This window comes from Saccopteryx bilineata, chromosome 1 (genome assembly GCF_036850765.1).
Source record: "Saccopteryx bilineata isolate mSacBil1 chromosome 1, mSacBil1_pri_phased_curated, whole genome shotgun sequence".
Classification (NCBI taxonomy): domain Eukaryota; kingdom Metazoa; phylum Chordata; class Mammalia; order Chiroptera; family Emballonuridae; genus Saccopteryx; species Saccopteryx bilineata.
In genome coordinates, this window is record NC_089490.1 from 281,664,978 (window position 1) to 281,691,533 (window position 26,556).

The window sequence follows — 26,556 nt, forward strand, 5'->3', positions numbered from 1 at the left end:
ATGTAAAAAGTGCAGAAAAAAATTAATTAGGGCCCTGGCTGGTAGCCCAGTGGATAGAGCATAGGCCTGGCATATGGATGTCCCAGATTCGATTCCTGGTCAGGGCACACAGGAGAAGAGACCATCTGCTTCTGACCCTCTTCCTTTTCTCCTTTTCTCCCTCTTCCCCTCCCAAAGCCAGTGGCTCAGTTGGTTCAAGCATGGCTCCGGGCACTGAGGATAGCTCAGTTGGTCCCAGCGCATCAGCTCAGGCACTAAAAGTAACTTGGTACTTGAGCATGAGCCCCAGACAGGGTTGCCAGGTGGATCCTGGTCAGGGTGTATGCAGGAGTCTATTTCACTATCTCTCTTCCTCTCACCTAAAATAATAAAATAAAATAAAATAATAAAATAAATAAAGCAAACCTAAGAGATTCAAGTTCATCCTTGTGACTTGAAATAGACTCTTCATTTATAGTTTCCTATTTTAATTTCAACAGAAAAAAAATGCTTATTCTTCTAAAATATTGGGCAATTCTTTAAAAAGCACACACTTCAAAAGTAATCTGAACTTAATTTTCATTTTTTAAGATTTTTAAAAACCAAGTTTCCCCATGCTTTCCCTGACCTTTAAAAGACTGTGATAGGTTGTCTTATATATAATGTCAACTTGACTTTGAGAAATAAAAAAATAATCAAAATATATTTATCTTTTAGCTGAAATCAAGAGGAAAGTGTGACCCAAGTTGCTCTAACTTAAAGCTAATGACTTTGCAAGCATAAGAAACCATCACTCTTACAGGATTTACTCCAAAGCTGGGGGCTGAGGGTCATGTGACCATGAGGACCCACAATCACCAGTGGCATGAAGCAGCACACACACAGTACCTTCTTGATGTCCATGTCATCTAAGTGGTTTTGGATGAACTGCACAGTGGCATTACAGTCCGCTTGATTAAATTCATAAGGAATGTTCCACCCCAGGGGCCCAAACTTCCGCCGCTCCTGGACCGTGGAGTGCAGGAAAGCCACTGCGTACAGCATGGGCCTCCACTGGGCCACCGCGCTCACATCCAGCAGGTCTTGGCTCACACCTGTTGTGGTCAGCCGGGTGAAAACCTGTTATTATCTCTCACATATCTTTATTTTCTATTACTTTTATGAGTTATTAATTCTTTTTGTAAATTCCTAATTATTCAACTTCACTTACCTTGAATTCTTCTTATCACATTAAATGGCAACTATAATTTAACTTTGGGAGTCCAGAGGGCATTTTTCTCCGAACAGTCTGCAAAGAGATCTGAGGAGAGGAGAGTCTTGCCCACATGGATTAAGTCCCTGCCATCTAACATGATAATGTGGGGATAAAACAGAGGCAGAAGAATGACAGCAGTAAAACAAACACTGCTACTATTACTACAACTACCTCTATTACTTAATAATAATAATGTAAATTTTATTATTATTTAAAGCACAGACACACTATTTTAATTAATATTAAATTATTAATACTGTATATAGAAACCGACTGCAACCTGAATATATTCTTGAAATAATAATTATGATTTTTATATATGTATCCATATTTTGTATATAAAATCATATATTTTTTCATTTGGTAATCTTTATTCACTGCCATCCACATCCATCACTCCTCCACATCCATTTTAGACCCACATTACCTTACAAATTAGCAGGATTTTGAGTTTTGTTAGCAATTCTAAAAAATAAATTATCTGTAGATTTTTCAGATTGATGTATAATAGAATTATTACATTCATTATTTTTTATATTATTACTAAATGCTCTATATTTCAATAATCATGAACAGAGTTTATTGTCCTTATACCAAATATGAGAAAATGGAAACACTGGTTGGGTGTGTAACTAACACCCAAGAGAACAAAGAACCTTGTTCTGGGAGGACCAGAAACAAAGTTTCTGCCTCCGATGTCCGGGCCTTTCTCATGGCCCTGGGTCCCCGACAGGAAGCTAGGAAGTGGAGGAAGCAAAGGCAGAGAGAACAATCTCAGTTCCAGATCTGAATGAAGGGCATTTTGGTCTGTTTTTGTTGCTTTTCTTTGATTTCTAACTTAGCTACCACACTGACGTTCTGACATGCAGCTTTATGAAATGAAGGCAGGCCATAATTTTAAGTCAGCTTCTACTCTTGGAAGAGGCTATTGTTCTACTTCAGATACGATGCATAAAGAACATAACTGACAAAAATATTAATTTTATATATTAACATAAAAGGTAGGTGTCTGGGGGAGAACAGTAGGACATAGTACAGCAACATTGGGGAATCAGGAAAAATATAAGGTGGGAAATTCTGAGCTCTGGCACCTAACACTACCAAATCTCATTCCACAAGGACAATGACAAAGTGGCCAGCCACTCCTCAACATGTTAAATAATCCTGCTACCTGCCATAACTACTTCCTCGCTAATTCTGTTTTTATAACTTAAGAAAACCATTTAAGTACAGGAACTCCAATAAACACAGCCACATTCCTCCACTTACCGCCGTACGTTCTTTTCAGTCCTGCCCGGAGGCCCTGCGGAGGCTCGTTGGTAAATTTAATGGACATCTGAAGGAGTGTAATGGGAAACTGCTTGTGAGCCTCCGTGGTCATCCACAGGCGAAAGGCGTCATGTACAGTCTCTGTTTCTGCAACTATGTCCATCAGCTCATCCAAGAAATCGAGTCCCAAATGGCAGTTCTGCAGAAGAGCCCATCCTCCCTGAATCCACAACAGTGAGTGGAAATTAGGCTGTTTGGTGTTTTGCCCAGAGATTTATATTAGTGCATTCTTTAAAAATTAAGTAATTAAAATTTAACAGAAAAGCACACTAACCGCCTTAAATTAATCTAGGTCAAATCTAAAGACACAGCAATTCTTAACTGAGATAGTTATATCTTTTCTTGTTCCATGTATTGGTCCCATATATAGCATGCCAGCTGCAGTAACCTATGGTAGGAGTCATGAAAAGAACCAAACTGAAGCACAAAAAAGAGATGACCATACTTGCAAATAAAGATGGTTGATTGAAAACATCCGTTTCACTCAGCTCCCTCCCCAAATTCCATGAAAACTACAGTGAATGGGGCTTTTTTAAAAGGCATAAACCCTTAAGGACAAAAACAGTGAGGGTAAAGACAGTATCAATAATATTTAAAATGAATTCAAGAGCCCTGGTCAGTTGGCTCAGTGGTAGAGCATTGGCCAGGTGTGTGGAAGTCCCCGGGTTTGATTCTTCTTTGAGGCACACAGGAGAAGCAACCCTCTGCTTCCCCTCCCCTCTCTCTTCTCTCTCTCTCTCTCTTTTTCTTCTCCATAGCCATGACTTGAATAGTTCAAGCAAGTTGGCCCTGGGTGCTAAGGATGGCTCCATGGCCTTGCCTCAGGCACTGAAATAGCTCAGTTTCCAAGCAATGGAGCAGCTGCCTCAGATGGACAGAGCATCACCCTATAAGGAGTTTTCCAGGTGAATCCTAGCAAGGTGCATGTGGGAGCCTGTCTCTCTGCCTTCCTGCCTGCCTACTTCCCTGCCTCTCACTTAAAAACAACAACAACAACAACAAAAAACGACGAGAAGAGAAATGAACTCAAGAAAGCTGAATCCTCAACTGACATCAGGGAAAGCTGAGGTGTAACCTGATTTACACCCATAAGGAGAGGTGACAAGAGGTTCCTCTGGGAGTCTGGAAGTCGGGGAAGAAAATGGGGCTAACACAAGAAGACTGGAAGTCTAGACCCCTGACATATTCCTGCCTCTCCTAAAGAAAGAAAGCTGATTGATTGTTTTAAAAGGCAAAACAGACAGCGTTTTGAACAGGAGGACATCAGCAGCTTAAGGGTATAGGAACCTCACTGAAAACATGTAAAAGAAAATTTATCTGCTGATTTTGAGGTTTATCCCTCCTGTCTCCCACTGACTTCCCAGAATACTGGTAGCTGAGCATATGCCCTTTAGAATGTGAAAGAACCTTCTCTGAGGAATCTGACCATTCAAGAACAAGAGCCTTAGAAAGTAAGCCATATTTTTTTCATAAATTGTGCTATGAGCATAAGGATATTCTTTGCATAAAGCAGTACAGGCAAAATTTTAGGCCATGCAATAATAATTGGCTCAATATCTAATCTAGAGAATATTTTTGCTAATATTACCTACAATATCCAGATCATAATCCTTAGTTGTTTTCTTGGCTCAGTAACTTTGGATCATTTAGTTTTGACTAGTGCAGACCAAGTTATTTCTCTTTCCAAGAAACAAACGAAGCACTAGATCTAAAATCTTAGTAGTCATATATAAAGTTAAGTCATTTTGGAATTTGACGTATTCCATTATATTTTCTAGCATGGACTGAATAAACTATTTTTTGTCCTTCCAAAAATTTAATTGATGCTGTCCATTCAAAACCAAATAGAGATTGAAGATAAAACTTAACAACAAAAGGCTTTAGCTGCTCTTCTCTATCAGGTGAATCCTGACCTATGTGTCTTAGCTGAGAACTTCAGTGTCCACCATTTGTATTGAGACATTCTGTAGTAAATGTTTTGAGTTCTTACGGATCGCTTAGGGAGCATTAATTTTGCTACTGTTGGGTAGGTGGTTCATTCTGTCATATTGCCTCAAATCTTTCTTACAAACCTTTTCAAAAGCTGTTATTGCTTCTGACAAGTTCTAAGCATGTCCATAATATAGACTTTTTTATTTTACTTTAAAATACTAAACAAAACATAGATAAACTAATGGCTAAATGTATTCCATTTAAATTTTAATCTAGTTTCTTGAAATTATATTATGATTAGTTACATAATTACATATTTAAATTCAAGAAGCACCCTGTGTTTTGTTCTAAGAACAGTAGTATGTCCAGGGAAGAACTGAGAAATTAGAGAGGAGGGAAGGAAGAGTAGAAAGAGGCCAGATAGAGGCTTACCAAGTCCTCATGTCAGACCAGACATGGGGTTCTTAACTATGGATGAATTCTTTTCATCTCCAGAAACACTTCAATCAAACCCTTTCTGTCTTTCCCCTCCCAGCTGCAAATGAAGGTCATCAGATATAACACAACCCACATGAAGAGCTCCTCCTTTATACCAAAGCAGGGGGCAGGGCACAGCTCGTGTATGGCAGAGTTTCGAGGTAAATATACAGTTTCATACAACCCAGTGGGCTCAGTTTTAAACCAGGGGTAAAGACTAGATGCAGCAGAGTGTGAAGGTTCTAGATCTAGAAGCCAGGACCTCAAACCCAATGGTCTCACGGTGCACCCAGTGGTTGGGGGTTGGAAGGGAAGAAAGCCAGTCCTGTCGCAGCAGGTGGAGACCCTGCAGGGCACAGAGGGGGTCTTGAGATATGGGATATAGTTAGACTCAAGTAAAAAGTCTGGTCCAGCCTGACCTGCGGTGACGCAGTGGGTAAAGCGTCAACCTGGAATGCTGAGGTTGCCCTGAGCTTCCCTGGTGAAGGCACATATGGGAGTTGATGCTTTCTGCTTCTCTCCCCTCCTCTCTCTCTCTCTCTGTCTGTCTCTCTCTTTCTCTGTGTCCCCTCTCTCTAAAATGAATAAATAAAATCTAAAATAAATAAATAAATAGAATTTTTTTAAAAAAAGTCTGGTCCAGAAAAGGCGAGGAAGGGATCTAAACTAGGACTGCATGTTCTCCAGTAGGAAAGAGGAGCCCAGGGGCTCTGCACCCCTCCTTGCTTAGCCAAAGGGTGGAGGAAGAGGGGAGCAGTGCTGGAGGGTTCCTCCAGGCTGAGCTGGACACCCCAGAGAGGGCGAGAGCAGAGCAAATATATGGGTGTCTTGTCCTGGAGCCGAGTTCTAGATATCCTGTTAACCTGAGTGCTTGGAGTGCCCCAGGTACGGTCATCATGAGGTTTCCAGCGTTCAGTGGCTCCCAAGCCCGGCCTGAGCCCAGCACGTAGAGGGCGTTTCAGACTTGGCAAGTCACAAAGGGCTCCAGGAGCCCGCCTGGAGTGTGACAGGCCAGGTTTCCTAGGACCTCGGGTAACCTGCAGGTTAATGGCAGGTTCCTGGCTTCTGGGTACCAGGCTAAGCCTGGGGACTCTAGAGCACAGATGGTATGTTCTGGAATTCAAAAAAGGTACTAGTGCTGTAGACTCTGGAGTGTTGAGGATTCAGAGAGTGAGTTGGAGGGGCTGGAGTGTACAGCTGAGAGGCCAGGGCTGGGACCCCACTGAGGGTTTGGGATCTGAAGTGTGGTTTAGCATTATGCAAGCTGGTCAGGAAAAAAGATGTTCAGTTAGGTAAGTTTTCCATTAATCAAGTCTCAACAGAGAAAGTTTTAAACTGTGTCTGATTTTTCCATGAAAATTTTCTAATAGATATACTTTTCCTATTTAGTAAACAGCAGGACACAGTATATAAATTTAAACTCTTAACAATCATATGTCCTTTTCTGCGATTGTCACACTATAACCTGTAATATCAACTACATAACACAAAAGTAGACAGGTAGCCTCACGTTTGCCATGGTCTGCTGCAGAAGCTTGCGGGCGTGGACCTCCTGGCCCTGGCCCATGGACACATAACGGGTTTCTATTTTCAATCTCTTCCCCAAGGCGGTGATGGAATCCGTGGGATCTGAACCCATGGACAGGAGACAGATGAGTGGTGTCCGTGGGTCAGATTCCTCCCACGTCTTTTCCAAATCCAGGATGACCCCTTCAGCATAGTTTTCGCCCATGGAGTCCATGATGTACTTGCGTGCCTGCCAAAAACAGTACACAAGTCACCAAAACGAGCTCTGACCCCTTCCTTTGTACAACGCAGTGTGGTTTCCAAAATTCAGCTCTGTAGATTATCACAGTGACGTCCACAGTAACCTTGCCATTTAAATAGGGTAGAGACTTTTATAATTATATACTTTATATTTTTTCATTTGGTAATCTCTTTTTACAATGGTCATCCCTCCACCTCATTTTATCCCCACATAACCTAGTAAAGGGGCAGGAATTTGAGCCTCAATAGCAACTCAAAGAACAAACAAACAAACAAAAAAAACACCTCAGTATATTTTCAGATTGATACATAATAATTATTGTTATTATTAAATATACTATTTTGATTAAAACTTATTCCAATCACCCTGGGTAGATTTTATTGTCCCATTTTACACGTGAGAGAATTCAGGCTCTGAAAGAGCATCATTCTGACAACCAAGGCAGTGAAATAGCCCTTGATATGAGCTGCCGTACTCGGACGAAATGCTGAGAGCAAGCCTGATGCTGCTCCTGGGAAATGGGGATTGGACATGTCTACATTGTTCCTCTCCTATTACGCTTCCCAGAAAAATACGTGACTGAAATCACAAAAGGAGTCTAACTTGAGAATGAGAACTTTAGAAGAAAGGACATTTTTTCAAGAGGGGCTTTCTAGACCTGGTTTAAGTCTTGTGTGTTATCATAACAGCCATGGGAAGCCACTAAGGAAAGGGCATAATCATGTTTCCATTTCTTCTAGAATATACAGGATGGGCTAGAGTGGACAAGAATGACTATAGGAGACTATTTAGGATGTCTAGCTGCCATCAATCTATGGATGTCAGCAGCCAGGATGAAGGTACAAAAAAGCATGGAAGACTTAAATTTCAGCATTGGATCAAATAAAGTGTTATATGAAAAAATTAATAATCATGAAAAAGAAGGAAGGAAGGAGAGAAGGAAGGGAAAGAACAAAGGGAGGGAGGGAGGAAGAAAGAGAAAAAGGAACTACCTGAACCTTCCATACTGCCCTTAAATAAGGTAACTGTTTGACAATTCACTTGGGCAGAATAAAAGTAATGAAGTTGAGAAGAAAAACTGTAGGAAGGCTGACCTCAGTGCCCTGAGTTGCAAAACTCCTTTTCCCTTTCTCAGTAAATCACGGAATCTAGTTATTCCGTTACTGCCCAGTACCTAAGTGGACTTGCAGATGGTGACTCCTTAGTTTTAACACTCCCTCTGGAGAGTGAGGGGAACATTTCCTACATTCTATTATAAACCCTGCCTGATGTTACCCCTTAGGCTAACTTGGAGAAGCCTTTTTGAATCAATCTATGCTGAATATTAGAGTTAAACTTTTACACTGTAAAAGCAAAACATAATGAGTCTTTTTAGTGACTAAATTTCTGTGATGGTAGGCCAGCAGATTAAAGGTCTTTAAAAGATGCCTCCTTTTGGAAGTAAAATGCACATTTAAACCATATGTTACATATATACAATTTAAAGAATTTTTGGCCAACATACTTCTTTACACCAAGATTGTGACTCCTTCTGGGGAAATGACTACAGGTTTGAGAATGTTGTGCTTCCCCTCTAGTCTCTCTCTTAAGCTTGGTTTAAGCTAAGTTTCTCCTAGAAACTTCACATTGTTCCTACTTAAGGAAACATTTTTACAACTAGCAAAATAGAGCAGCCATGGCCCTGGCCGGTTGGCTCACCGGTAGAGCGTGAGCCAACCGGTGGAGTGCGGGGGACCCTGGTTCGATTCCCGGCCAGGGCACATAGGAGAAGCGCCCATTTGCTTCTCCACACCCCCCCTCCTTCCTCTCTGTCTCTCTCTTCCCCTCCCGCAGCCAAGGCTCCATTGGAGCAAAGATGGCCGGGGCGCTGGGGATGGCTCCTTGGCCTCTGCCCCAGGCACTAGAGTGGCTCTGGTCGTGGCAGAGCAACCCCCCGGAAGGGTAGAGCATCGCCCCCTGGTGGGCGTGCCGGGTGGATCCCGGTCAAGGGCATACGGGAGTCTGTCTGACTGTCTCTCCCTGTTTCCAGCTTCAGAAAAATACAAAAAAGAAAAAAAAATAGAGCAGCCATATCATTTTTGAGTTAATATAAAGATGACAGAGAAGAATAAGACCTTACCTTTATGTTATACCTATATGCCAACCTTACAAACATGGTTTTTTCATTTACTCTTGTTGGACCATTTGGGCCAAAGAAGAGTTTTAAATCACTTAGCCTGTATGGTATATTATTTGTTATTTTACCTTTCTGTTTTTCATATTTTATTGCTAAAAAAATACATGGAAAACTACAAGGAATTCTCATTGGAATTAACATTTTAAATATTTCTTTCCATTTAAAAAAACATTCTCCTTAAAAATGTTATTTTATTTTGTTTTAATAGGTACTTTTTTTACCTGGGCAATGGTTCTGTCAGGACACCAGGATCTAATAAGAAGAAGACGTCTAAAGCAGTCAAGAGATTTATCATAGGCATTTGGAAGAGGTTCCTCCTCAGGGTTTTCCTTATCAAACCAAATTTTCCACATTTTCTCATATCTTGATATCTGAAAATACAAGAGGATAAGAAATGTGTCACAACGTGGAAAAATCTTTCAGTAACAGTTCATAGATGTTTCTCGAATTTTCTGACCATTCCAAATATATGTGAATGATATCCTTTGATTATATACATATTTTCAATTTTATGTTCTAGTGTCCAAAAGTTTGAAAATTAGCAATCAAATGTGATTTGCTCTAAAATTCACACTGTGTCACTGTGCAGTCACACTAGCCTACAGCAAGCTTCTGAAGTACAGAGAATCCTGGGTTGTCTAATTTCTTCTATGCCTTTGTGGTAACGAATCTGTAAAGAATAAAAAAATCAATGGAAATTCATTTTCGTTTTTTTGAGATAATCTGATTTGCTTCTTGACATCCTCTCCTGATGAAGAACCAAATCTCATTCACTTATGTTTCCCCATTCCCCAAGACCACTCTAAATACAAAAAGGGGGGGGGGAAATAATACACTTTTTTAATTGAATGAACTTTTTTGGCCACTACTCTATTAATTAAAGTAATTATAAATATACCACTTAATAGCAAATAAATAATCAGACACTAGTTTCCTTTAGGTAACTGAGAAGGAAGAAAAGAACACAGTCCATTGTCATTGGAGATTTAAAAAAATCAAAGAGAGAAGAGCATTACATAAGCAAGCATCTCAAAAACAGAACAAACAACATCTACAGACAAATATAATCTTATGTTCTCTGATCTATTCCTTTTGATTAAATACCAAAGTGAATTTCTTAGTGCTCTAATTAAAAAAAAAACTATTTCAGGTCTGTATTTAGAAAGTATCATGTAAGAATAAAAAATAATAGCTTCTTTCAATCATGAATGACTACATAATGTCAAGAAATTCCAGGTATAGGATACAATCTCTGGAAGATAACTTCAATAACAGATAATGGTCCAGCTAAATTCACTAGGAGTCATCCTGTGGAGGAACAAGCTAAAGTGCATTAAAATCTCCCAAATGAAAGTTATTTAACACTCCAGAAATGATTTGTACCCTAATTCCATGGTAATCATCTGTTGTAAGCCAAGACATAAAAATATAGCAGAACTTAAGCTTCAGGTCAAATTAAATTGGAAAAATCAAAAACCAAGCTTGGAAAATTTTCAAGTTAAAAAAAAATTTTTTAAGCCTTCTACTTGAAGCTGAATAAAGCCACCTTGTTGTCAATGTCATTTCTCTCTGCTTGTCTGATTTTCAAAATCCTGTCTTCTGGCCTGTCCCAATTCAATTCTCCATACTCAACTTCCATGATCACATCATATACACAAGTTATCAGCAACTGGCTGATTATGAAAGGATAATAACTTCTAAAGATAAGAGGCCAAGTGTCTGCATTGTATGCCCAGCCGGATGCCTAGCTGAGGCAGTATAATGGAATGGGCAGAAGAAGAAGGGTGAAAAGAGGCAAGAAAGGGTATTTAGCATGGGAGGCAAAGTGTTCATATTTCTTTTTATATTTAATCTCTAGAAAGAAGGTAAAACCTCGTAAGTGTACCTAATTATTGCACTTAATTGAATCTATCACTTTCCCACTTGTGGATCTCCAATTGATGTTACTGACACTTGGTGCAGGGCAGCATTACTTAAACTTCCTGGGCAAATAATTCCTTACTGCAAGACCAGTCTGCAATGGGTGGAATATGATTTATCAGAGTGTAAGTGAGTTGTGAGGAAGGTCAAACACAGGCCATACATTTTAAGAGTGTCAATATTAAGAAATCTCTCCCTTCCACAAATAATGTAACTGGTGAGAAAGTAGGAAGCTGCTCACTGTAACATTCTCTTAAGTTTATTTAAAGCACCGAATACCTGATCAAGGACATCAGAGAACTGTCTAAGTTTGCTTAGTTCCACCAAATTCAGCCAGGTCATGTCTAGGATCCATTTAGATGGTTTAGGAGGACAAGCTTTAAGGTCCAGTGAGGCACCACCTTTAAAATTAAACATATAAAGTTATGAGATTTTTACTTCTTTATTGTAAAACCATCTATAAAACCTTTTGCTTAAACTGTATTTCAATCTCATTTATTTTACTACTTTGACATTTATAAGCTCAGAAATATAAACCATGGTGATGAACAAGATTTAAATTTTAATAAAGGAATAGATGATTTCACAAAAACACATTTAAGAATCAGTAATACAACTTAGCAGGCAGGCAGATGCTGGATTCTACCCTAGCTCTACCAGGCAAAGGCCTGGAACAAGTCAGCTCACCTGCCTGGGCCTTATTTTCAAACATATAAAATTGAAATAATGAGCCTGACCAGGTCGTGGTGCAATGGTTAGAGCGTCACACTGGAATGTGGAGGACCCAGGTTCGAGACCCCAAGGTCGCCAGCTTGAGCACGGGCTCATCTGATTTGAACAAAACTCACCAGCTTGGACCCAAGATCACTGGCTCGAGCAAGGGGTTACTCTTTCTGCTGAAGGCCCAGGTGTCAAGGCACATATGAGAAAGCAATCAATGAACAACTAAGGTGTCGCAACGAAAAACTGATGATTGATGCTTCTCATCTCTCTCCGTTCCTTCCTGTCTGTCCCCATCTATCCCTCTCTCTGACTCTCTCTCTCTGTCTCTGTAAAAAATAATAAAGTAAAATAAAATAAAATTGGAATAATGAAACCTGAGTGTCATGATGATGACAGAATGACAGAAAACATGTGCATGAGCACACAAAACAGGACCAAGAACAAAGGAGAGTGTCACTAAATGAGCAGTTACTGTTAATATTAAGAAATATCCAATGATGGTACCAGCTCATTTTAAGGAGAGAGTTTATCTAGAAATGTCAGTAGCACTACACATGTTTGAAGAGTTGTCTTCTATAAATCAGTATACTATTTGCATCCATTTCAAGCATAGCCCAAGGGCCTTGTGCTACATCATTTGTGTTTGGTCAATCTAACCAGAACAAACATTTCCATTGGGAACTGACTCCTATCTTTTTGCTGATGAGTCACCTAAGCTCATGTAACTCCTATACCTCTCACAGCATCATGAGACAAATGACATCTTAGAAACATTGTGGTTCACCACAGAAAAACATGAACAATCATATTTTAAGTCAAAGGAAGAATTAATTAGTGAGTCTTCTATGGTATAAAATATACTGTTTAATAAATACCATCTTTTAAAGTATTTCATAAAAAAATATATTGTCGGCCCATGATGGCAAACCTATGACACGCGTGTCAGCACTGACACACATACCCATTTTCGATGACACATGGCCATATGCAGCTGCATGCCAGAGAAGTATGGGGCCACATGCCAAAAAGGACGTTTCATACTCGGCACTGGCATGGCCAGGTGCAGTAGCCGAGGTTAAAACATTTGTTGTAGACACTATGTGCCAGAGGTCTGTAGGCCAAAACAACAGAACCCCGGCACAGAATGTCTAGTTCTGGGACTTCCGGTTAGGCCGGAGGGGATCTTTGACCTCACTTCCAGCCAGCAGAGCAGGGAGCAGCAGAATGCCGCAGGGGATACATCTCTGGGGGCCCTGTGATCGCCATTACCAGCAACCACATAACCACAGCAACCATCATCCAATCTACTGTTCTGGGGTGTTGTGGATTTCTAACTGACCATCATTACTGAGATAAGTGAGGGGGAGGTTGGGAGAGGTGAGGGCCTGTGCTGTGGGTGCCGTTTCCCACCATTAGAAATAGCGGCAGCCATCTTAATTTACATAAGATGCAACTTGCAGAATTTCAAGACAGCATCTGGATTCAGGTGTCTGTCGACTTGAAGTCAAAGCTTGAGAATCCAGAAAGGTGCCTCTTGGAGAATCAAGAGGAGTACCACTACGAACAGGAAATTTGGAGTGCCTAGAACCGATTATCAGACGCTTTTAGCACCCTGAAAAATATAGCACTGGCTTTACTCACAGTTTTTCCCTCTATGTACTTTTGTGAGACCTTATTCTCAGCATTAAATAATATCAAAACCAACAAAAGAAACAGATTGACAGATGAAGTTAGTAGCGCTTGCTTGGGCTTGAAGTGTACAAAATACCAACCTTCAATTGAGGATTTAGCAGGGGTCCCCAAACTTTTTACACAGGGGGCCAGGTCACTGTCCCTCAGACCATTGGAGGACCGCCACATACAGTGCTCCCCTCACTGACCACCAATGAAAGAGGTGCCCCTTCTGGAAGTGCAAGGGGGGGCGGATAAATGGCCTCAGGGGGCTGCATGCAGCCCGCGGGGCCGTAGTTTGGGGACGCCTGATTTAGCCAATGAAATTCAGCAACAGCAAAGTCAATAATAGGCAGATTAGTTAAAGAATTCCCCCTCTCCCTCACTTATCTTAGTTTATGGCACCCCAAACAGTTAAATAGTATCAAGACTAACAAAAGAAACCAACTGACAGATGAACAAAGAAGTCACTAAGCAGGTAAGTTAAATAATTAGTTTTTGGTTTATTAAATACAGTTATATATTACAATTATATGTTTTTGTTATTTAAACTATAAATATCATGAAATTATGGTTTTTTTCTCAAAGTGACACACCACCCGAGTTATGCTCATTTTTTAGCAAATTTTGACACACCAACCTCAAAAGATTGCCCATCACTGCTGTAGGCATAAGTCTTAAAAGGATATAACCAATGCATTTGGCTATCTTTAAAATAATTTTTTGAACAGAGTAGGCCATAAACAAATAATTGTATTTAAGATATTTATTGAGCCAAACTCTAGTTTATCCAGGCACTGTGTACCCAACTAAACTGCTCTCTTATGCCAAATCCATCTTAGTATATTTCCAACAAGGTAAGTGGGGCCTTGAAGCCATTTCAATGAAAATATAAGCTCATAAAATCCAAACAGATTGTTTTAACACTAGTGATCAGTAAAAGACCTAAGGACAATGCTTTTTTGTTGAAAAACATCATACCAATTTCCATGAAAACTGTTCATCTTCCAACAAACTGAAGAGAATCAGGTATTCACCAGAGGGTCAGGGAGAGCTAATTCATGGAAAGAAAAGGTGTTGCTTGTAGCCAAACATTATATTCATTGCTTAGTACCAGGTAACTGTGTCATGAGCCAGGCAGGATTCCCTGGTTCAATACTGGTCAATGAGCCACAAAGAATAATTGTACTGGGCAGAGGGGTAGGTGGACGCATATTCCTGGATAATACAGCACCAGATTAAATAGACTGATGGATAAACAACTGAGACAAAAATAATTCAAATTAAATTTTCAAAATGAAAGAGAATTAAGCCATTCCCTTCATGCTTCAACCCTTGTTTTAGGAAAAGTAAGTTTGAATTTTTACCATAATACTTTGTAAAAATAATACGTGGTTATAAAGAAAGACTTATGCAAGTTATACCACACAATCTTAAATGTCAGAGCTGAGGACGACTTAGCAAGTCATCTCGGGTCATCCTTCCCCACCTTAGAGATGAGTAAATTAAAAGACCAGTATCAAAACCCTGTTGCTATCTAAATAACATTTTCAAAGAAATGATATAAAAGCCCTTACAAAGGGAGGTCATATCATTGGGTAGCTTTCACCAGCATAACTATCAAAGGGCAATCTTCTGAAACTGTTTCATAAGCAGTACTTATTTCTTTGAATTGAGTTGTTTGCTTTCTGAGTTTCAGGAGTTATATGTCTGTTAGATCAGGTTGGTTGGATGTATGAAGTCCTCCATTTCCTTACTTAGCTTCTGCCTGGTTGCTCCATCCATTGCTGTAAGTGCAGTATTGAGTTCTCCCACGATCATTGTAAAATTGTCTGTTTCTCCCTTCAATTCTGTCAGTTTTTGCTTCATATAATTTTATGGTCTATCATTAGGTGCCTAAGTGTTTGTCATTATTATATCTTATTGCTGTATTGAACTTTTATTAATATATAATGTCCTTTGTGTTTTGTAAACTTTTCCGACTGAAAGTCTATTTCATGAGGTATCAGTGTAGTCACCCTTGTTCTCTTTTGGTGCCTATGTGCATGAAATACTATTTTCTATCTTTTCACTTTCAGCCTGATTGTGTAAGCAGTATTACAGTTGTTGAATGGCAGAGGCCTACAAAATCTGTCCAACTTTGATGAGCCTCAGACTAATTAAACTAAAATACTAAAGACCATACAGAAATGTCTACGCTGACATATTCTATGTGCCAGGGTTTATGTAAGTTGTGTGATTTTTCAATAACCCTATTCTGTAGCTAAAATTCTCCTTGTTTTAGAGCTGAGGAAACTGAAGCTTAAAAGGTTAAATAACCTGACTCAAGACCACTCATCAAGAAGGTGGCAAAACCACTACTATCCCTAAAAGTCTTCCTAATTCTCAATCTCATGTTGGAAATTGTCATGCCATACTGTAACACACTTTACAGCATTCTACCCACACCAGGGTGCTATGTTCAATGTTATTTCCATGAAGAAATGCATTTTATGCCTGAATTGAGGATGTTAGGAACAACTTCCCCCTAGGAAAGCTCAGCCCTTGATGCCAGCTCCTCTTCCTTCAACACTCTTCCTCTAAATGTCCCCAGGGCCAGTGCTCTGTGTTCCTTCAGGCCTTTGCTCACGTATCCATCTCTTAGAGAGGCCTACCACATTAGAAATCCCATTAAATGTCCCACTGAAAAATTTAAACCTTCCCTACCCTTCCCACCCTTATCCAATTTTGTTTTTTCCATAGGATAGGGCGTACTAGCTTTTCACATACTATATATTAATAATTTACTGATTGTTTTATTATTTTTTCTGTATCACCAGCCCCCAAAATATTTGAGCTCTACAAAAGCAGGATTGTTCTTTCTGTTCATTGATATGTTCTGTGCCCCAGCCTGCAGTAGGTGCTAAACAAATATTCATACAAGAATGAATAATAAAATATCTTGCATAAATGCAATCTTCAACAAAATGCAAGGGAAGTGTTATAACCAGAAGAAAATACTGCACAGGACCTTCACAATCATTCTTACACATGCATCTGTGTACAATGCTTTCGATGTTATACTGACCTTTAACAAAGGTAAGAAACTCTTCATGCTTGACCCAGTTCCTCTGGATGTCAATCTTCAGGGTAAGCAGCAAGGTGAATAGGAACTTGTGTTCTTCATACAAGCCTCGGGCAGCATACTTATAGACCTCGTAGGTCATGTGTTCAATGATATTAGCAATTCTTTTGCTTGTAATTGGGCTCTTGACAGACCTGGAGCAGAGAACATTTTAATCAGGCTTATCCTCCTGCCCTTTTCAATTTTCCATAAAAACAAAATCTGAAATGGAGAATAAGTAACTTTGGAGGGTCAATTCTTATTTTGTACACATCAAGGGTAAAACTTCTAAATCTAAAATAACAAGCATTCTTTGAACACAAAATAACATAACAGAGTCCACAATGTGTCTAAATCAATTTTATCCGCCAGGCATTATCATTCATAACAATGTCTTGGGAATTTTTTGTTTAACAGAAATACATGAAACCGTAAGAATCAATCATTGGATGAATAGTTGGTAGAGCTTACTCTGAGCATAAAATGACACATGAGAATGATTTGTTAACACACCAGTAATAGCGCTAATCTTGGAATTAAAAAAAAAGAAAAGATTCAGCAAAGGAAAAGGAAGTTATAAAGCTAAAGTCGTCATTCTAAACCACAGATACAGAATTCAGTTTGGCTTCCCGAGCACAGACACACCTGGCTAAGGAAAGGTCAAACAAGCCAAGAAACTGGCGGAGCGAGGTCTGATACATCTCATTAACCAAGCTCATCTCGGTGATGAGGAAGTAGAGGATGCTGCCCCGCGTAGCCACTGAAAGACAAAGAGGAAGGTTGCATGCACTGCTAGGGTGGAAAAATACATGACCCAAGCACAATTAGCCTCAACTCTAAATGAAAACAAGTCTTATTTTTTTCTTTTATCAATAACCATGTATCAGCAATGTGAGTCTAGAGCAATGTTCATCTTATGTATTTAATTCTTGCTTACAGACTTTGTGTAAATAGTCTACTATTTACGTTTACCACATAGTACTTTCCACTTTAGAATGTCTAGATCCCTTATAAATACATTTTACTGTTTTTTATATGAAGAAAAGACAACTGAAGGGATGTCGGATGTGTTAACACCCAGTAAGTTGTGTAGGCATTGGAAGGACTTCATTCTTAAGTGCCATGAAGAAGCCATGCCTCACCTTGGCCTCAAGCTGGCAAAACAAGGCATCACAGAGAGGGCACACTAGCGGAAGAGATTGTTTTGATTATTATTTCCAGGAGGAACAATAAGTTACTAAAGGAGATTGAATTATTTTAGCAGTCAATGAACAACACCAATTTTCAAATTGGTGGATAATAAGACTTAAGAGCTCCCATGATGTCAGAGAATATCACCTTCTTAAAACAGACTACAAACAAAACACTAGCTTATTATTGCCAAATGATAAATAACTAGTCAACAGACCAAAAATTGTGCATTAATTGCTCAGATCTCACTAACTTGTAATCAGATATTCTTTAAATTTCTCTCTTTCCTTTCTAGTTCAAATATAAGTGCACAGGAACTTTAAAAGATTTGCCAAGCAACACAAATTATAAGCACCTATAAAATGAACATCACTAAAATATATTTTCATCTCAATTTTACTGAACAGAATTGCCACAAAACATAAATAGTCACCCCACTTTGCACAGTCATTAGCATGACATCCTTATTTCCTTCCAATTTTCTCATCCTCACTTATTTCTCACCTCATTTTCCTGTGACATTTGTCTTTCATTACCAAACTCACCAGGTCTGTATTCCTCCCGGGCTGAGTTAATTTGAATTTCTGTCTCGGCTGAAATTTCTAGCTTCTGTGTCACCTCTTCTGCCGTCTTTTTTGTGTTACTCAGCACAACAATGAGACTCTCGTCTTCCACCAGGGACCCCTGGGTACTTGTCAGCCGGCAAAGCAAATTATCTTCTAGCTCCTTCATGCGTCTTTTGTTTGCAGTGACATCTTCCATAAGACGAGTTCTTTCTTTCTCCAATTCCTATTAGTTGGCATAAATATTGTTTCTTCCTCAATTTACAACTATTATTTGGCCATTCCTTAAAAAGTTAACCTACAGAGCTGCCCTCAAGGTCTTGTACTATAGTTTTTGTATTAGACTGCAGAAAATACAGATGTCAAAATAAGGGGAGGAGAATTAACAGATGAAAGAAATAGTGGCAAACAATGTGAAATGCGCTAAAAATATCACCAATACCCCTTTTACCAACTTTTTCTTTCCTAAAGTCAAATCATTTTTAAGTGACTTTGGTGATTACATTTAAGCTTGTTTTGAAGGTGACATATATTTGAAAATATATTGAATTATATTTGAAGACAAATATATATGATATGTGTCTTGGATTAAATGCATTTACTTCTGCAGATACATTTAAATTTTAAAATCATCTTTGCCCAAAAAGGTAATCTGCTCTCCAAGAGAAGGGAAGATCTGTATCTTCCCTGAAGGACCTTGATAAATAGTTCGGGAGAGAACAAATTCAGATGATTATTGGGCCTATTGGTTATTTCTTCCTCCTGGTAGTTTGGAGAGGAAGAGATAGTGAAAGAGAAGAAAAGAAAATATGAGGCTGATGAGGAATGGAAAAGGAAGAAATGGCCATGACACTGAACAAGCCAGAGGCAGCATGAAGCCCACAGGCTGGGGGCCAACAGAGACGATAGGCTTCTGGCACCAAATAAAATTGTACATGGAAGTCAAGTTGTTATATGAGAAATTCTAACTTTGAAACTAATAAAACAATCAAAAATGAAAAGGGCAATGAGTAAATAGTATTTAAAAATCTAGTCAGGTCTTGGTACCAGAAGTACAGATATGAAAATGCTCTGTAACTGAAAAACCATGAAGTTAAAATAAAAATTGTGGTAACAAAATCACTGGCCTCTGCTTTCTATTTTAGCTCAATTAATGTCTTCTTTTTGTTCATTGATGTGTTCCAAATGTCTTTTCTGCACCCCAGCATGCAGTAGGTGCTAAGTGTTCATACAATGAATAAATACTAAAATATCTCACAAAAATGCAATCTTCAATAAAATGCAATGAAACTGTTATAACCAGAAGAAAATACTGCACAGAACCTTCACAATCATTCTATACCTGCTCTATTCTAGCCAATTAATCACCATTGATTAAAGAGTTAGAGTGGGCAGTACCCTGCCAGGCTCTCAATTCATGGTCTGAGCACAGTGAATCTGGTCTGGAGACATCTAGAAAAGGAAAATTCTTTAAGCAAAACAAAATCTCAGCACTTAAATCAATTCTTAATCCTTTCTGATGTAAAACTCAAACAAAATCTGCTCTTATGATCTTTGTTTCCATCTGTTATTTGGTTATATTTGGAAGCTTCTTGAGTAGTTACATTAATTCATTTACTCACTAAATGACTCTCAAATTTGAAATAAAGTAGAAATTAGTACAAACAAGTAACATTTAAAAACAACTATAAAATTTCTTCCCAGAAACAGTTATAATAAACACTCATGCTTTGGTTACAGTAGGAAATACAGTGATAATAAAATTAAAGGGAAAAACTTCAATTATTTTTCATTGCCATAATCCTCAATTTCACATACTAACATTATCATGTCTGAGTTCCCAAAGGCGAGCTTTATAAACATCCTCACCCAAGGACAGGTAGGAGAACAAATAGAGCAGTGGGAAAAGTGATGGTGTTGACACCAGAAAGACAAGTTTGAATCCAAACTCCCAAAACTTATTAACTACATAATGGTGGCCATGTTATAGAACTCTACAAGCCTCATTTTCTTCATCTGCAAGATGAACATAAGAATAGCTCAGAGAGTACATGTGAGGACATCACTATTAAAGCAGCTATCACATCGACTGGATCATGACAGCAGCTCAGAACATGTCTCTTCCCTTCTAATCATTTCCAGCATGGATGTTCAGAAGGATTATGCTTATTTAGAAATGAGTTATTTGAAAAATAAAATTGTGAATTGGCACAAAATAAATCATACTTTAGATTTCACATATCATCATAAAAGCATAGTGAAGTAGCTGAAAGGGGATATTTAAAAAGGAGAATTTTCTCATCTTGCCCTTACAACGCTAAGGGTATGTGCTCTCATGTCTGCTGGGAATGAGAGCATAGGCTGTCAAAACCAAAAACTGCACCAAGTCTTCATGAGTGTTTTCTTGCATAACAATTATTCTTCCTTCCGTTTTTTCCCAATTACCTAGCCCCTGCCCTAATTGGGACTTTAATTATTCCTCCGTGGACTACTTGGACCACACCTGGTCTCCTGCTGAGCCTTCTCTGGGCCACCGCACTTTTCTGCCCCTAGTCATTCAGAACATCTCGCTTAGCTTTTGAAAAGAGCCAAAATTCTCCAAATAGTTTGCAAAACTTGTTATGACCTACATTTCCAATCTCGTTTCCACTTGTAAACTATGCAATTGGGACTAAAATTATGCCTCCATGTTGCTTTAAAAACCATTTATTAATAAAACAAACACAATTATTAGTAATGTGTTCCCCTTATAGAAATAAGAGAAAAGGTATTCAATTTCTGATTTGAAAATAGTAAGTAAAAGCTTGAACGTAGAGATGATGTCAGAGTAATGGTGCGATAGGAAGCAATACCGATAAATCTCCCCCAAAACTCAACAAGATCTTCAACCAGAAACAGAAAAACCTATCCTTGGAGCCTCCAGATGTTTAGCAATACACCCGAAGGTATGGTCGATGGAAAAATTGGCTAAATATATCATCAAACCTCAAAGGAAATAGGGAGTAAGAAATGCTCTGCCTTCCTCACTAACCTAAATAGGGCTGCTTTCACTGGGAACTTTGAATACAGAAACTAAGGCGGGCAAAGGGGGTGAATAGATCCAGGCCACAGCACAAACGGCCAAACCAGGCTGTGGAATGGAGATCCAAGCCAAGGAAAAATTGTGCCTGTGGCAACCCAGTCAATACAAGCTAACACTCGCACTAAACCCAGACAAAGAAAGACAAGTGGGCCCTGGCCGGTTGGCTCAGTGGTAGAGCGTCGGCTTGGTGTGGGGGGGACCCGGGTTCGAGTCCCGGCCAGGGCACATAGGAGAAGCGCCCATTTGCTTCTCCACGCCCCCCCTCCTTCCTCTCTGACTCTCTCTTCCCCTCCTGCAGCCAAGGCTTCATTGGAGCAAAGATGGCCCGGGCGCTGGGGATCTCCCCTGGTGGGCAGAGCGTCGCCCCTGGTGGGCGTGCCAGGTGGATCCCAGTCGGGCGCATGCGGGAGTCTGTCTGACTGTCTCTCCCCGTTTCCAGCTTCAGAAAAATACAAAAAAAAAAAAAGAAAAAAAGGAAAAGAAAGACAAGTGGGGCAGCCATTTTCCCCGATCTCCGGGTCGGCGCACGCAGATAGTGGGCGAGAGATTCCTTCAAAAGCCCCAGGAGTGGGCTCCCGTGTTATCCCACAGAGGGGCAGAGTCAGAGGCCTCTGTGTGGGCTGAAAGCGGAATCTCCGGGCTTCCTCAGCGTCTTGAAAAAGCCACGCACGGGGAGGAAGTGAGAGCCAATTCCAATGCTGGAACTTTTCTGAGAGGGCAGGCGTTTCACTCAGAGTGTGAGACTGTCAGCCTGATATCCTGGTCTGCGCACAGATAGTGAGTGAGAGATTCCTCCGAGTGCCTCGGCACTGGGTGCCCATGTTATCCCACAGAGGGGCAGAGTCAGGGGACTTTGTGTGGGCCAAAAGCAGAATCTCAGGCCACCCCAGTGCCCTGAAAAAGCGGCGCATGGGGAGGGAACGAGAGCCAATTCCAACACTGGAACTTTTCCGTGTGGGCAGGGATTTCATTCAGAGTGTGAGACTGCTGGCCTGATATCCTGGTCTGCACACAGATAGTGAGTGAGAGTTTCCTCCAAGTGCCCCAGGAGTGGGCACCCACCCGTGTTATGGGACAGAGTGGCAGAGCCAGAGTTCATTGATTGGGCAGAAGCCCTACCTGATTATTCTAGCAGCTCTGACTGACAGAGCCTTACCCAGAGCCCTGGGCTGAGTGGGAATAGAGTGGGGAGTTGCCAGCTCTTGAGCCTCTTACTATCCAGGCAGAGGCAGCAGCAACCCCATAGCTGGATTATCAGGCTACTAATTGAGGAAGGAAAGACTAGGAGAGAGGCTCCAGGAACACGGACTCTCTCACTGGTGGAGCCTATAAATGCTAATGAGCCTCGACTGCCAACAAGACTGAAGCACAATACATGACATCGCCATAGAGACTTATCAACTGCAAACCTCTACCTGAGCGTACCAAAGGGGCAGAACCCGGGGTACAGAGTCACCGACCAGGAAGAGGGAGAGAAAAGAGAAAGCAAGAAGATAACCTCTCAAAATCAAAAATAATACACAGACTTTATAACCTATCCCATTTTATTATATCTGTTCATTTGTTTCTCTTATCTTCATTCTTCATTTTTTTTTCCTCCTCAAATTTGGTCTTTTAACTCTGTCAGTCTTACTCTCTCCTCTCCTTGAACTACACTACCCATAAGTGTTACATCTCCCATTATCTTTTCTTTCCTCTTCCTTTCTCTCTATGAGGGTTGCACTCCAAAACCCTTAACTCTCTCTCTCTCCCCTCTTTTTTCTTTTTTCTTCCTTTAGTGGTACCCTCTTTTTTTCTCTCTCTTTCTTTTCTCCCTCTATATTAGTTTCTTCTTTTCTCCTTTACATCTCCTCTCATTCAAACCTCAATAATGAACAAATTATCTTATCTGGGACTCAAACTTATGTTTGTGGCATTTTGGGGGTTTTTTACTTCACCTTTTTAACTCACTAGCAGTGCTCCCATCCCTGGCTCTCCATTTTATCTAGTTCTTGTTCCACTAAATACAATAGTAATTTTTAATTTGTCCCCCAATTTTCCTGTTTCCTCTTATTCTTCTCATCATAACTCTTAGTCAACTAACACCTAAAAGCAAATCATTTTATTCTTGACCCAAATTTTTTCCTCATTTGCTTTTTGTGGGTCCATACCTTCTTTTTTTTCTTTTTTCTTCTTTTTTTCTTTTGGCCGTTTATTACTTCTCCCCAATTCAGGCCCTCCATTACAGGCATTGTTTGTTCTATTTAGTACAATATAATTCACACTTCACCACAAGATTTTCTCAAGAAAGAGGGGAGAGGAGAGGAGAGGAAAAAAGGGGGGGGAAATAATTTCCTTTTTTTAATTTTTATTTTATTTTATTTTTCTTTATTTACTTATTAATTTTTTAAAAAAAAAACTTTTTGACTTTTTAATTTTTTAACTTTTTATTCTTTATTAAATCTCATTAACACTATCAACAAAACCACCCTCAGATGCCATTAAGGAAGAGAAAATTGAATATCATGGATACAAAAGAAAGAGAGGTAACACAGATAGATGAGGAAAAATCTAAGGAGAAAAAATTTAATATATTGGAAAGTTTGGAGTTAAATGACAGAGAATTTAAAATAGAAATCCTAAAAATACTCAGAGATATACAAGAAAACACAGAAAGGCAATTTAGGGAGCTTGGAAAACAACTCAATGAACACAAAGAATATATTTCCAAGGAAATTGAAACTATAAAAACATATCAAACAGAGATGAAAACTCAATTCACGAGCTGAAAACGAGGTAACAAGCTTAGCTAATAGAACAGGTCAGATAGAAAGTAGGATTAGTGAAATAGAAGACAAGCAACTTGAGGCACAACAGAGAGAAGAAGAAAGAGACTCAAAAATTAAAAAAAAATGAGATAGCCCTACAGGAATTACCTGACTCCATCAAAAAGAATAACATAAGAATAATAGGTATATCAGAGGGAGAAGAGAGAGAAAATGGAATGGAGAACATACTCAAACAAATAATAGATAAAAACTTCCCAAGCCTGTGGAAAGAACTAGAGCCTTAAATTCAAGAAGCAAACAGAACTCCAAGTTTTCTTAACCCCAACAAACCTACTCCAAGGCACTTCATAATGAAATTGGCACAAACCAATGGCAAAGAAAAAATTCTCAAGGCAGCCAGGGAAAAGAAGAATACAACATATAAAGGAAGACCCATTAGATTATCATCCGATTTCTCAACAGGAACTCTACAAGCTAGAAGAGAGTGGACCCCAATATTTAAAGTGCTGAAAGAGAGGAACTTTCAGCCACGAATACTATACCCATCAAAGCTATCCTTTAAATATGAAGGAGAAATAAAAAATATTCACAGATACAGAAAAGATGAGGGAATTTATCATCAGAAAACCCCCACTCCAGGAATTACTAAAGAAAGTTCTCCAATCAGATACAAAGAACAAAAAAAAACAAAGCCACAAGTAAAAGCTCCAAGAAGAACACAATAAAACCAAATTTAAATTGTGACAACAACAAAAAGGGGGGAGAGGATGGAGATTAACAGTACCAAGGACGATGAAGTGCAAAAGTACTCACAAAATAGTGTGCTACAATGAAAAGGGTAGGAACCCTTTTCATTACTTAAAGGTAACCACCATTGAAAAAACCACCACAGAAGAACATGAGATAAAAAAAATAGCAACAGAGGAAAGATGTATGGAATACAACCAAATAAAAACAAAAGATAGAAAAACGAAAGAGAAGGATCAAACGACACAAAACTAACAGAAAGCAATATATAAAATGGCAATAGGGAACTCACAAGTGTCAATAATTACAATAAATGTAAACGGATTAAACTCACCAATAAAAAGGTACAGAGTAGCAGAATGGATTAAAAAAGAAAATCCAACTATATGCTGCCTCCAGGAAACTCATCTAAGTAACAAGGATAAAAACAAATTCAAAGTGAAAGGCTGGAAAACAATACTCCAAGCAAATAACATCCAAAAAAAAGCAGGTGTAGCAATACTCATATCTGATAATCCTGACTACAAGACAGGAAAAGTACTCAGAGACAAAAATGGCCATTTCATAATGGCTAAGGGGACACTGAATCAAGAAGACATAACAATTCTTAATATATATGCACCAAACCAAGGAGCACCAAAATATATAAGACAGCTACTTATTGATCTTAAAACAAAAACTGACAAAAGTACAATCATACTTGGAGACCTCAATACACCGCTGATGGCTCGAGATCGGTCATCCAAACAGAGAATCAACAAAGATATAATGGCCTTAAACAAAACACTAGAGCACCTTGATATGATAGACATCTACAGGACATTTCATCCCAAAGTGACTGAGTATACTTTTTTCTCCAGTGTACATGGATCATTCTCAAGAATTGACCATATGTTGGACCACAAAATTAACATCAGCAAATTCAGAAAAATCGAAGTTTTACCAAGCATATTTTCTGATCATAAAGCCTTGAAACTAGAATTCAACTGCAAAAAAGAGGAAAAAAATCCCACAAAAATGTGGAAACTAAACAACATACTTTAAAAAAATGAATGGGTCAAAGAAGAAATAAGTGCAGAGATCAAAAGATATATACAGACAAATGAAAATGACAATACGACATATCAGAACCTCTGGGATGCAGCAAAAGCAGTGATAAGAGGGAAGTTCATATCATTTCAGGCATATATGAACAAACAAGAGAGAGCCCAAGTGAACCACTTAACTTCATACCTTAAGGAACTAGATAAAGAAGAACAAAGACAACCCAAAACCAGCCGAAGAAAGGAGATAATAAAAATCAGAGCAGAAATAAATGAAATAGAGAACAGAAAAACTATAAAAAAAATTAATAGAACAAGGAGCTGGTTCTTTGAAAAGATCAACAAAATTGACAAACCCTTGGCAAGACTTACCAAGGAAAAAAGAGAAAGTACTCATATAAACAAAATCCAAAATAAAAGAGGAGAAATCACCACGACACCGTAGATATACAAAGAATTATTGTAGAATACTATGAAAAACTTTATGCCACTAAATTCAACAACCTAGAAGAAATGGATAAATTCCTAGAACAATACAACCTTCCTAGACTGAGTCAAGAAGAAGCAGAAAGCCTAAACAGACCTATCAGTAGAGAAGAAATAGAAAAAACCATTAAAAACCTCCCCAAAAATAAAAGTCTAGGCCCAGACAGCTATACCAGCGAATTTTATCAAACATTCAAAGAAGACTTGGTTCCTATTCTACTCAAAGTCTTCCAAAAAATTGAAGAAGAAGCAATACTTCCAAACACATTTTATGAGGCCAACATAACCCTCATACCAAAACCAGGCAAGGATGGCACAAAAAAAGAAAACTACAGACCAATAT

General features: G+C 39.1%; 1 protein-coding gene across 3 annotated transcripts in view; it reads right to left on the minus strand.

The window, feature by feature from the left end:
* DNAH5 (dynein axonemal heavy chain 5) overlaps positions 1 to 26,556 on the minus strand; it is a 326,976-nt gene that overhangs the window by 19,780 nt on the left and 280,640 nt on the right. For all 3 annotated transcript variants that reach the window (XM_066243771.1, XM_066243781.1, XM_066243766.1), the window contains 8 exons: positions 18,070 to 18,313; positions 16,979 to 17,093; positions 16,298 to 16,488; positions 11,116 to 11,237; positions 9,138 to 9,287; positions 6,483 to 6,728; positions 2,504 to 2,723; positions 868 to 1,073 (listed from right to left, as the gene is read on the minus strand). In XM_066243771.1, coding sequence (XP_066099868.1) covers positions 868 to 1,073; positions 2,504 to 2,723; positions 6,483 to 6,728; positions 9,138 to 9,287; positions 11,116 to 11,237; positions 16,298 to 16,488; positions 16,979 to 17,093; positions 18,070 to 18,313 — 1,494 coding nt within the window. The remainder of the gene's footprint in view (positions 1 to 867; positions 1,074 to 2,503; positions 2,724 to 6,482; positions 6,729 to 9,137; positions 9,288 to 11,115; positions 11,238 to 16,297; positions 16,489 to 16,978; positions 17,094 to 18,069; positions 18,314 to 26,556) is intronic.